The sequence below is a fragment of the Schistocerca nitens genome, chromosome 4, assembly GCF_023898315.1.
Source record: "Schistocerca nitens isolate TAMUIC-IGC-003100 chromosome 4, iqSchNite1.1, whole genome shotgun sequence".
In the NCBI taxonomy this organism is placed as follows: domain Eukaryota; kingdom Metazoa; phylum Arthropoda; class Insecta; order Orthoptera; family Acrididae; genus Schistocerca; species Schistocerca nitens.
In genome coordinates, this window is record NC_064617.1 from 117,730,619 (window position 1) to 117,744,080 (window position 13,462).

Sequence of the window (13,462 nt, forward strand, 5' to 3'; positions counted from 1 at the left end):
TTATCATTAACCATGGGGGTAAACAGAAAAGATGTCTGCTATACAGTAGTCAAATGTGAGTTTTTTTTTTAAATCCTGTTTCTGTTGGATAACTTGTTTTTATACAGGGCATGTTTAAAAAGTAAGTGTACTAGATTTTTATATATTTTGTAGAAAAATGTATTTGAAAAAAATTACAGAATGTTGCTGTTACACTTGTTGACTATTTTCTCCACATAATCGCCGTCCTGATTAATGCTTGTGATGAGCCATTTCACAAGTTTCTTTACGCCCTCCTCGAAGAACTCTCCTGCCAGCTCATTCCCTTACTTCAGAACCACCTCCTGTTTCTACTCATGAGTTGAAAATTTAATTCCACTCGCATGTGCCTTGGGGGAGGTGGAAAGATTATAGTCTGAAGGCACCATATCAGGGAAATATGGGGGTGGCTCACATCATCCCAGCTAAATGAGTCCAAGAGCATGTATGTATTAATGGACTGCATGGGTACGGATGTTGTCATGCAACAAGCACACCCCTCATCAGCATTCCCCTCCTTGAGTTTTTTAGTGTCTTACAATATTGTTGTGCATTGATGGTCTCCCTCTGAGACAGAAATTTGACCAAAATTATGCCTTTTCACTCCCAAAACACTGGGGCTATGATTTTTTGCCTGAAATTGTGGTTTTGAACTTTTTAGAAGCTGGGGAATTGGTGTGATGCCATTGTGATGACTGTCTTTTTGTTTCAGAAGTGTAACAAGCCACCCACACACAGTAGAGCTCAGAAAATGCTCACCTTCCAGTTCAAGTCATTAAAGAAATTTGCGGGACTGTTGACCTGATTTTTCTTGTGCTGCTCTGTCACCTGTCTTGGGACCCATCTTGCACGCTGTTTCTGATATCCTAGCACTTCTGTGAGTGTCTCAGAGAGAGAGTTCTGAAGAGTTGTGGAAACATCACAGGAATTTCACCCACTGTCAATTGGCAGTCTTCAAGAACAGTTTCCTTGATTTTTTTTGCACCAACTCATCTGCCGAAATGGATGTTGTTCCATTCCTTTGTTCATCATGAACATTTGTTCTGCCACCACTGAACTCCCTACAGCACTTAAACACACATATTCAGTTTATAGCATCTGTCCCATAAACTATTTCAATTTGCAAAAAATTTTTAGTAGGTGTTACTTCTTCTGCAAGTACACCCACTGCAAGTAGGAAGTGGATCACAGCACACAGAGCGCCCTCGGCGGGATTTGACGTCTTTAGTGCAACTGGATACTACAATGTGAGTTTACGTACTCACATGTTCCCGTGATGCTCACTCTTGTCAGGGAATTCCCTTCTACCACTCGGTGTTGCCAACCCTCACACAAAAAGAAAAACTTCTCTTCACTAGTGCTACTTCCTTTGGGAAGGAGGACAGAGGGGCTGGAATGCATAATATTAAAAATATATGAATCCATGTGTGTGCAGCAAATCAACATGTTTACAGCATAAGCTAATGAATGTAGTTGCTGTTAAAGTTTGTTAAAAAATCATACAAACATTGTCTTTTTGTACGTTTCAGATGAACTTACAAAATTTCTGCAGCACAAGTCAGATTGCACAGGACTCTTCAGTAGTAACCAGTGGAATTTAAAGAACAGTTTGAGCACGGAATGTCTACTGAGTACAGGAAGTAGTAAAACAGAATGAACGGAATGTAATGTGGTTCTTAGTGAATAATGACTACGCCTGACAGTGACAGTGACAGTGGCAATGACTGCAAGACTGAAGACAATTCACTGCACATGTGCGTGGGTTGGAGTCGGCAGTTTTGTTATTTGCCTGATGTCAAATTGGATATTACAAGGACTTGTATGTAAGACATTAATATGACAGGTTCAACTGCCATTTTGTGGGGATGAATACAGTGTACATTACCAACAGATCTGTGTAAAGGTACTGGAGAATCTGCACAAATGTTACCAATCTAGTGACTGATTAATGTACTGATCAATTCATTCCTGTGTTTTATGATGTGATATTCAGAGAAATGCAAATGTACAGTGAAATATAGCAATAGTAGGATATTATTCAGAATATTTTGAATCTAGTTTTATAACAGCATATTCTGTCAGATACTTTTCTGGATTTATTTGTGTTCTCTTCTTATCATTCAGAAACATGGAGTTTTGCATTTTTAGAAAACTGTATTGGCAAATGTTATGTAAACGTGTGATAATACTGAGTGTGGAATCTTGTGAAAAACAGTTTTGTGTAACTCGGTATTCTTGTGCATCAAATTATTGTTTCTCACTAAATTCTGATCAGTAGATAATGTGAAGGGTCTAGTATTGCTGAACAGGCTTTCATCATATTGCATATTATGCTACTATTTTTTGTCACGAAGAGAAACTGATGAAATTGTCTATGAAAAGCAAGTCGTGTAATTACAAGTCTTTGCTGATGTACCATAATTAATTGAATTTGTCTGACAAACTTCAATGGAGATACAAGCAATAAATTATTTTTTTTACTGCATCTGAAACCTTTTATACACTAATAGTTTTTTATATACAAAAATATTTATCTTTGGATTAGTGCATATGTCATGCAGCTTGATGGCTCGTTAACTTCATATAAAATTTTAGTACTACTGAAGTAAGTATTTAATATCTGTAATTATTTTAATGTGTGGCATGTAAGTAGTGACACTTGGTCTTATTAGTGTATTTCAAACTTTGGGACCAGCATGTTCTAGTTGAGCTTTCCAACAGTCTTCCTCTGTAAAAGTGAGTCATCACATAATACTGTGCACAAGCATATTGGATTGCTAACATTTTTCAGAATGATCAAAATACACTCATTTCTGTGCCCTTCAACTCATTCTTAGTGTTCAATTTCTAAAGTACGCCCCAAGTTGCCAATCCTTTGCAGTTCTCCAGTCATTCAAGTTTTAATTTCTTAACACAGCTGCAAATATGTCCATATGACAAGGCAGAGCAACGTTTCTACTCTGCTCCCATATGAATTTGTGCTCACAATTCACACTTTCTTTTGTACTGAAACTTCCTGGCAGATTAAAACTGTGTGCCGGACCGAGACTCGAACTCGGGGACCTTTGCCTTTCGCGGGCAAGTGCTCTACCATCTGAGCTACCAAATCACGACTCGTGCCCCATCCTCACAGCTTTACTTCTGCCAGTACCTCATCTCCTACCTTCCAAACTTTACAGAAGCTCTCCTGTGAACCTTGCAGAACTTTTGCATTACTGTTCAGTTCCAGAACTAGTGACTAAAGAGTATTCTGTATATCAGATAATGAAATTGGTTTTGCAAATGATTATTCATTTTATTCTGTAGCCAATGGAAATAGATGGCAGTCTGAAGAATAGTCATTTTAATCAATATAATTCCTCTGTGTTTACAGTGAATTATTTTTGAATTATACACATTTTTAGGAGAATACAATGGCTTTGTAACATTGGCACATCTTATTGAGATGTGATCCTCATCTGCATGTGCGATATTGCCACAAAAACTATAATGTTACATCAATTTCAGGGTATTTTGTCGAAAATAGTGAATATTCTCATCAGGACGAGTGCTTCACTTTTTAAGCCAACTCAGCTTTCTTTTTTCCATTATCATATCTTTAACTCACATTTTAGGTTATTCAGGTAGTGGAATGATAATTATAAGCAAAACCTAGGTGTGCTGTAATGGCCTCTTTTTGCCATAAATTTTACAGAACACCTGCATAAAATTTGAATAGTTCTACAAATATTTTCACATACCTAACAGTTAGCAGCTCCAATATGTGTTCTGTATAAAGAATCAAGAGCAGCATCAAACCAGTCTTTTAATTGAGGATCACAACCATAAAATGGCCATGCAAAATGCCATATTTCTTTTTTTAAAATTTGTACTTAAATTTTCAAAGGTTCTTGGTACACTAGACCATGAACAGTGATACTTTTGTGTCCAGAAAGTGGGCTCAGTGTCCAGCATGCATTAGTACCCTATTTATGTAATTACCAGGCAAACCAATTCTGAAATTGTGTGAAGATTTTCAGGCCATAAGTAAATGGGGACCCTACGGTTTAGTATGTGCTTCAAACCCTGGTGCAATTTGACATTTTTCACATTAACAAACAATTTACAAGGATAAAGGAAGTTATAAATGACAGAAAAAAATCATAGGATTGATTGGGAAGTGAACCCCAGACCTTTAGATTGCTAGTCTGGCAATTACCCTCTTAGCCAACAAGCTATAAGACCATAAAATCTAACATGCAATTATTTCATTTGGTGATAATCCATTTATGTTAGGTGCATCTGTCTCTTCCAACAATGCAGGCCTAACTTTGCACTTCATACTCATCAGTATTGTGCCACTATACACCAGCCATAGTATAGCAAATGATTAACTTATTGACAAGATTTAAACTTGTGTGTTTATATCATTGTTTCGCCAACTTTCTAATGTTTTGGAGCAGTAGATAAATTCACTCCTCCAAATGCAACAGCTCTTACACAACACATTAGAAGTTTATATTTTCGAGAGGGTTACAACATCCCACAGTGCTTGATAATGACCACGAGTCAAAATTGCAACTGCAGTAAATAATGTTTTAACAGCATAGAGCGGAATGATTTCATTTAAAAATGACTTGAAGGCTATGGACTTGGTCATCATCAAATTTCTAAGTAAATACTGTATTTCCTCTTAGTGCTCTCTTTGCATTTGCCTTTTCAGCGTTCTCCATTTTCTCCTCATAGTGATTTGGTTGCTGAGTTATTCTTTTGGCTACCTGCACTAGATCTTCTTAAGTGTTCTGTCTGTCCTCATTCCTCTCATGCTCCGTGAAAGCAAGTTGTAAGTAGCTCCCCACCTTCAAGAAACATTAACAGGCACACAAAAGTGATGTATATTCACATAAACATACTGTTACCTGAATAAATGATAGCAGCTGCTTTCTTCTTCTCAGTCACTAGAAACTTGTTTACACACCAGAAATAAATCTTTGTATCAGATGCTAATATGATTTTTTAGTGCTGTAACTTTTAGTGTATCATTTGTCTTGTACTTACTTAAGACCAAAAACTTAAATTTCAAAAAGTGTATTTTCTTCTTTGAAATTTGAAAGTATCTCACATTCCTACTGATCAGATAGTGTAAGCTTATTATTTAGTGTGTACTGTTAGTAGTGCACACAGCATTAAATTGCTATGTGCCTTCCTATGGTATTGAACATCTGTAAAAATGAAATGCTTTTTTAACATTGTCAATAGTCATGCAGAGTGTAATAAAATTCCTGTATATTTTTGTATATCTGAAAGTATTAATTTATGTGTATTTATGTTAGAAAAATAGGACAAGATTTTCTTTATCTGTGCTTAAAGACAAATCATTACTGTACAAATTTCATTGTCATTATGTAGGAGTCAGTCTATTTTTTTGGTTATCTCACCAAAATTTAGTGTAACTATAAAAGAAAGACATTCATCATACTTTTTAAAAAAAATTCTTATCAGAAAAATAAAGCAAATTTCAGAAACTTAAAAGTCTGCAACAAAAAATTAAAAAAGAAGTCATTAGGTACAATTTGGTCTTAAATTGCAGTACATGTCTTATTTTTTCTAATGATATATGCAAAATTTTAATTTACTTTGGGAAGAAAATGGCTACAAAAGCTAAGTAGTGAGCTCAACATTTGAATTTGCAAAAAAGCTGAAGAGACTGAAAAGTACATATATTTGATCCATTTATGCTTTCTCTGGTGAGCTGTAAGTAGTCAAACAGCACCAAAAAAATCAAAAATGTGTGATGCCAATAATGTTTTTATTACTTAAACACCTGTGGGGGAGGAATAGTAAACATTCTTCTCCTCACCAAGGCTAAAGCTACGGCACAGTGTGTACTTGTGCCAGTTTCTTTTTTGTTTTCCTGTCCCCCTATTTCTTTTATAACATAATTAATTACTGTTACTAGCAATCTATCCTTTGCAATGATGCACACCATTTTCATTATACTAAGAACTAATGGAAGAAGAGGGAGAAACAGAAAAGCATCCAATGTAAAAGAAGGAAACATAGCATCATTAAGAAACTAAGGAACACCATTTTCCCATGGCTGTTGAAATTTTAAAACATGACATGGAGGAATGATAAAATTCTAGAAAAATGTAGTCAACCCACACAATTTCTTCAACAATAAAAGGAGCCAATTCAGAGGCATCATTACAGTGGAATAAGTTTTCTAGGTGAATTGTATATATTATAAGTAACTATTTTGAATAGAGTACTAGACATCAGTTTTTAGTATATACATAGATGACAGTTTGCTCTATGGAAGTATGGCTTTAATCTGTTGAAATGTACACTCACAGGTGATGCGAGTTCCAAAATACAGTATGGTCCCTAATGAGACAGAGAGAATTTCTTGTTTTTCCAATTTTAATTACAGGATTTCTCCATAGAACCCAGTCACCTGACCATTAGAGTGGCAGTATTGCCTATCGATTGCCTTTGAATTGTTCTGTTGTATATTTTTCTATATTATTTTAAGTCATCTTGTTAATCCATTGACTTCACCTAAGTCAGTATCTGCCATTAATTTTTCTAATTCAAATGGAAGCTCATTTTCTGCACATACACAACATTGTAACAGGTTTGTTCAGTTAAATCATGAATTCTACTATTGTAGGGAGAAATAATGGATGGTAGATACCTGTCCAGTCATTGTAGTTTTTATTGATGTAATAAGAAAGCATCTTAGTTACAGTTTTACGCATGCACCCCAATCTTCCATCCTCTTTAGAATGAAGAGGTGTTCTCCATTTCTTGGTTCTAAAAAGTTTACAAACTTGAACAAGTAATGAAGTCACAAAATTTCTCTCTTGATCTGTCAGTATCACATCAGGACTTCGAAAACACAGAAGCAAATGTGGAATGGATGCTTTTGCCATAGTTTCTGTGGTCATGTCAGTAATTGAGAGCAAGACTAGCAAACATGAGAAGCAATAAATTATTGACAATATGTACTTTTTGTATTTTTGGAAGTGGTCCTAGGATGTCTAAAGCTACGATTTCAAAGAGTCTGTAGGCTTCAGTTTGTGTTTTTGCAGTGGAATATTAGACTTAGTCTATTGTGTGCTGTGTGCACAAGGTATACAGGCACTGATATAATCTTCAGTTTCATGCTATTAATCTTTCCACAAATATTTTGTGGCCACAAGGGTATTTCATGCCCACTTCCTGCTGTAAAAAGCTTGAGTACTATTATGACACTGTGCAGTGGCACATTGCTGCAGTATTTGTAATATTACCAATTGGTTCTATTGTGGGGTTTTACAGTATAAGATACCATCATCAGACAACATCTGGCAGGGTGGAAAGTTGCTGGCATTCTCATCTTTTCCTGGTGCTTATTCCAATTCAGCTCTGTGCACTTCCTCTGCTTGCAGCACGCAGACTTTCCTACTTAGTGCATTGGCATTTTAGGTAAATTTGCTGGACTTTGTAATCACACCACTGGGTTCCAGGCCCATCATGTCAAGTGACTACTCTGGTCTTAAATGTAGAAGCTATACTAGTGTGGCATCCTCAGTGACTACTGTGAAATCTTTGCCATAGAAATAGGACTTGAAATAATTTACACCAAATATCGGATCTATCCGCTCCATGTTGGTAGTTCCATAATTAATTTCTGATTTGTTAAGCTGTCAGAATTCATAACTAATTGATTTTTGAAACCATCTTGTTCCTTACTTAGAATGTGACCAATGTATTAACTGCTGACTTCACTTGACAGATTTAATGGTTTTTCAAAGTCTGGATAAGCTAACAAAAGTAATTTTGTCAAAACATCCTTAATTTGCTGTACTCATATGACATATTGAGTGGTGCAATGGAGATGTTCTCCAATTTTCACTAATTTAGTCAAAGGCTTCATGACCAAGTCCTAATCTTACAGAAATCTGTGTCAGTAGTTTGCAAGATGCAGAAACAATTGTAGTTCTTTTATGTTCTTTGACCCTGGCAAATCATCAGTGGCTTCTGTGAGGTGTGGATGGGGTTTAATGTGTGCGGAACTTGTAATGTGGCCCAGGTATTACACTGGATACTTCACAAAAGATCACTACTCTAGTTTTAAGTTCAGGTTTGCACTTTGGAATTGTGACCATACACTTAATGTTCCTTGATTGACCAAGAAAAGACAATGATATCATTGACATATACCAAGAACATAGTGAGTTTCAACCCATGTAATAGCAACTCTGCAAGGAAAGTAATGTGTGCATTTCTTCGTCTGCAAGGCAGTCTGAGGAAATAATATAGCCCGGAAGGTACAACAGGTGCTGTCTTGGGTCTAGGTCTACCCTGAGGAGAAATTGGTAATCTGACCTGTGGTAAAATATTTGCTGTTCTCCAAGTGGTCAACTGTTTTGTCAATGGAGGAAAATGGATAAGGGCAAGGAGTTATAAATTGATTCACTGCTCACATACCAATGCAGAGGTAATAAATTTTCTTGCCATGGATACTCCTTTTTTTTTTTAGACACGGTAACTTAGACTAGAGGAAGGCTGAATTGTCCCTGCATCTGACTGCTGTCGAATGCTTTCTATGATGGATTGTGAGTATTAGGGGATTTAATGAATTTCTGGAGTTATTGGCCGTACATTTCAAGTCTGAATTTTGTGCTGCATTAAATGGATGGCTGGTGAGTACTGTCTTTGCTCTATCAGCCACGTGAATTCCTCTGACACCAGATACAACAGATTCCTGTCTGGTTCTGAAAAGAACATTAATTTCTCTCTCAACTGATTTTTGATTGGTGTTTGTGTATTCAGCAATCAATATGGGATATAGTGAAAGAGCAGACTGGTAGAACCAGGAAGGAACAGGAGCAAATAGCACTAAGGGTAGATGACACATTAGTAACTGATGGGCATAGTGTGGCAAATCTATTTAACAAGTACTTTATATCCGTTACTGATAGAATGGGACTTTCAGGATCAGTAAATAATGCCCTTGAATATCTGAAACTAGCCTTCACAAATAGCTTCAAGTACATGAATATATCATTCACTTCACCAAAAGAAATAACTTCCATAATAAAATCTTTAAAAACAAAGCATTCTAGTGGGTACGATGAAATATCAACAAAGTTAATTAAGGCATGTTCTTGTGAGTTTAGTACAATTCTAAGTTACTTGTGTAACCAGTCAATTATAACTGGGACATTTCCTGACTGGCTAAAATATGCAGATGTTAAGCCTCTATTCAAGAAAGGGGATAAAGAGATACCATCAAACTACAGACTGATTTCACTTTTGCCAGCATTCTCAAAAATTTTAGAAAAAGTAATGTACAGGCAGCTGCTCAACCATCTGACCACAAATAACATATTATCAAGAACACAGTTTGGATTTCTGAAGGGTTCTGATATCGAAAAGGCTATTTACACCTATAGTGAAAATGTACTTAATTCATTAAATAACAAATTACAAGCAGCAGGTATTTTCTGTGATTTGTCAAAGGCATTTGATTGTGTGAACCACAACATCCTTTTAAGTAAATTAGAATTCTATGGTTTCACGGGCAGTGCTGCAAAATGGTTCAAGTCATACCTCACTAACAGGAAACAAAGAGTGTCAGTGCAAGGGACTAGTGAATTAAGTCATCAGTCATCATCAGAATGGGAAGGAATTACATGTGGTGTCCCACAAGGATCCATCTTAGGGCCATTGCTTTTTCTTGTGTACATTAATGATCTCTCATCAGTTACACTGCCAGAAGCAGAGTTCGTTTTGTTTGCAGATGACACAAGTATTGCAATAAACAGTATGTCAAGTGTAGTTCTAGAAAGATCTGCTAATGATATTTTCATGGATATTAATAAATGGTTTAAAGCCAACTCACTGACATTAAACTTCGATAAGACTCACTATATGCAATTCAGAACCTGTAAGAGGTTTCCACCCAGCATATGCATAAAATACGAAGAAGAGCAGATAGAAGAGGTCGACAGTCAAATTCGTGGGATTACAACTTGATAATAAATTCAGTGGGAAGAGCACACCACAGAACTGCAGAAACGCCTTAACAAATCTGTATTTGCAGTTCGAGTGTTAGCAGACATAGGCGACATAAAAATGAAAAAGCTTACATACTTTGCCTACTTTCATTCCATGTCATATGGTATAATATTTTGGGGTAACTGTTCAAGTCAAACAAAAGTTTTCAGAGTCCAAAATCGTGTAATACGTATTATTTGTGGAGTAAATTCACGGACGTCCTGTAGAAACCTCTTCAAAGAACTGGGTATACTAACTACTGCCCCTCAGTATATTTACTCATTAATGAAATTTGTCCTAAATAATATATCTCTTTTTCCATCAAACAGCTCAGTTCATACATACAATACCAGGAACAAAAATGATCTGCACAAGGACTTAATAGCACTTCCTTTAGTTCCAAAAGGGGTCCACTACTCAGGAACACTCATCTTCAATAATTTGCCAGTAAACATAAAAAATTTAGTTACAAATAAAGATCAGTTTAAAAGGAGCCTGAAAGACTTACTAGTGGCCAACTCCTCCTACTCCATTCACGAATTTTTTAATAGAGACAAATGATATATATTCATACTATTAGTATTGTTATTTCAGCATAAAAAAAAGACATGTTCCACATCCACGAGGATATTCTCAGCACGGATCTATGGAACGAAAAACTAATCTAATCAAAATGTGTGTGTGTGTGGGCGCGCGCGCGCGCGTGAGTGAGTGAGTGAGTGTGTGTTCAGACATGTGCAAAGAAAATTAACTATGTCCAGTCATAGGGAAGGTATGGATTTGACATGGAATGAAAGATTTTTTTTTTTTTTTTTTTTTTTTTTTTTTTTTTTTTTTTTACTTGGAAAAGTATGTCAAGTCATCAGAATGGTACAGATACCTCTATATCCAGAGCCACAGCCGACAGCATGGGGTATTTCTGATACTTCGCTCATTGTCAAATATTGTCCAATTGAGACCGCAATAGCAATATTTAATTGTAAGTACAGTGATAAAATTTACATGTAGCTGGCTTCCTTGAAATATTCTGTCTACGGGTGTGTGGCGCGCAGTGGCAGTGGCCTGTGGTGGGAATGATTCACATTTCCTGCTAACAGCAGGAGGCGTCCGAATGGAAAGACCGGTTGGGGTACAGGAATGTAGCTGACCTAACCGTGTCACCCTCTAGATGGCTGAATAGCCAATTAACACGCAGTATGTGTTGGACAGCCTTTGGGATCACATGTGATCTCCGTGGAAATATGGGAAGATTCTATATGGACATGTGTTTGCGGTGTATCAATATTCCCTCCCATGTAAATTGTCCGATTGACTGCTTCTGCACATTTCCGGCCATTATTTGTTTGAGAGAACATCGATTGTCGTGTGCGCATCTAGCAGGTGAAAGACGAGTGGAAGACGCGTTTGTTGGTTCTCTAGACATGAGAAATATCTTAGTTGATTTTGTAAATTATAAGGATGATTTGGAATCTGTTATATCACCGACATCTTCACAGATAAGTTTTTAGTTACTCAGTTGTTTGCAGCACGCTGCACCTCGCTAAAGTTTCGGGTTTCTAGGAAATAATTTCGAGTCTACATCTTCGGAATTATACTGTGCAAGTGATACAGCTGTGCAAGAAATATTGATATGTTCTTGATATTGAGAAGTATCACGTAAATGGTGTAATATTCCAGCAAACCATGTGATACATAGGTTCTTGTAATCCCAGAGTCTGGACACGTGTAGAAAGCAAGCAAGCAAGCAAACAGGAGGGGCCAGAAACAGTGATGCCTTTGTGCTGAGAGGAACCGACCTAGCCACTATACAACAGTATATGTAAGAGTGTCTGGTGGTTGCTAGCTATATGCAGGATGCAGAAGTGATGATTTTGTGTGGCGCAGGATGTGAATTGTGTGTTTACTACATCAATATGGTAAGTGGATATCATTTTCAAGCTGAAATATACAAACTTCCATTGTCAGTGGCAGAGCAATATAATTGAGGAAGTGTCTTTCCATATTTGACGATCTGTAGACCACTTTTGCAGGGTTTAACAGTCAGTGCAATATGGCGATCTGTACAAATAGTTTTGCTGTTGAAAGTCACGTTTGCGGAAAAAAAGGCAGATACTGCTCCCAATACGGCGGCATCAGTAACTTGGCAGGTGAAATCAGCAAAAGCCAAACAGAATGCCCCATACGTTCACAAGACATCCTTTGTACCGGGACATAGGAGCCTCTATGGACTGGTTCTAGCAAGATGAGGGGAAGGTATCTGCGGTGGGATGCTGCCCTCATCCACCATTGTGGCATTGGGACATCTCCAGCAGCTGTAAGACACCGAAAATTCCAGCCATTTTTCTCTTCTGCAGGACAGTGCTTTGAATTCTGTTTGCACGTGGTTCGGCAACTGATGGCCGCGTCGTCACTTCGCGGGGGCCACCAGTGCTTCCCAATTCCCGGCATCATGTCTGGTGGACATGGGGCAGCGGGCGGTGCGTACTTCACGATCGAAAGATTTTCAGCTGGTTAATTACAGGTGATATGTGTTTCATTGACGGTATTCTTGTGCAATCGGAATAAAAAGAAGGGTGTTCGACTTAATTACTTCTTACAAGACCTGCATTTTTCCAAACAGGAGAGAATGATGAGCAAGACAAATCCAACCCCTGCAACCTGAGTTTCCCTTTGTGAGATCCGTCCTCTCCATCACAGAGTCGCCAACTTCCAGGTAGAGGAGGGGAGGGGGAGAGGCTGCTGGGGATGGGGTGGCACAGAGTGGGAATCAATTTTCTAAAATATACTTCAAATAAATAGATATACTATATTCCATACACTGCCTTGAATCCCATAAATTGCTTATTTAAACAATATTCCACAGATTGTCTAAATTGTTTAAACAATATTCCATGTATTGCAATCAATTTCCCTCCAAATTACGGATCAACTGAGTCTTTTTCCTGCAAGTTTCTGGGAGGGAGGGAGGGTGGGAGGGAAGGAGGTTTACCGGAGGGGGAGAGGTTAATTAATTGATCAATTTAGTTAAGTAATCAATCAAATTGATAAGAATGAGAGGGGCTATTCCAATAACTCAGACCTGAAAGTGTACCTGTAGCAACGAGGGGGAAGGGATGGGATGGAGGTTTTCTGAGGGGTGCAAGGGAGGGGGGAGGAGGCAGGGGGACAATAGGTTAAGGACCTGTCACTCAAATGGAAGGATCCTTTTAGCGGAATAATAGGTTAAGGACCTGTCAATCGAAGGAGAATAATAGGTTTGCCCCTGAGTGCATACCTGCCCCTGATGTAGCCAACCCGCACTAACACAATTCACCAGCTCTCTCTTTGTCCCCGTACTCTCTCAGGAACGTGACTTACAACAGCGAGCAAATTTGAATCAATAATTGCCCAGATCCATGGATACGATAATTTGTTCAGG

At 37.6% G+C, this 13,462-nt stretch overlaps 1 protein-coding gene across 1 annotated transcript in view; it reads left to right on the top strand.

Annotated features, from left to right (window-relative positions):
- Positions 1-5,407, top strand: part of LOC126251657 (lysophosphatidylcholine acyltransferase) — a 735,574-nt gene extending 730,167 nt beyond the window's left edge. Inside the window, exon 11 of the mRNA XM_049952227.1 lies at positions 1,548-5,407. Coding sequence (XP_049808184.1) covers positions 1,548-1,675 — 128 coding nt within the window. The 3' untranslated portion in view covers positions 1,676-5,407. The remainder of the gene's footprint in view (positions 1-1,547) is intronic.
- Positions 5,408-13,462: the final 8,055 nt, after the last annotated feature.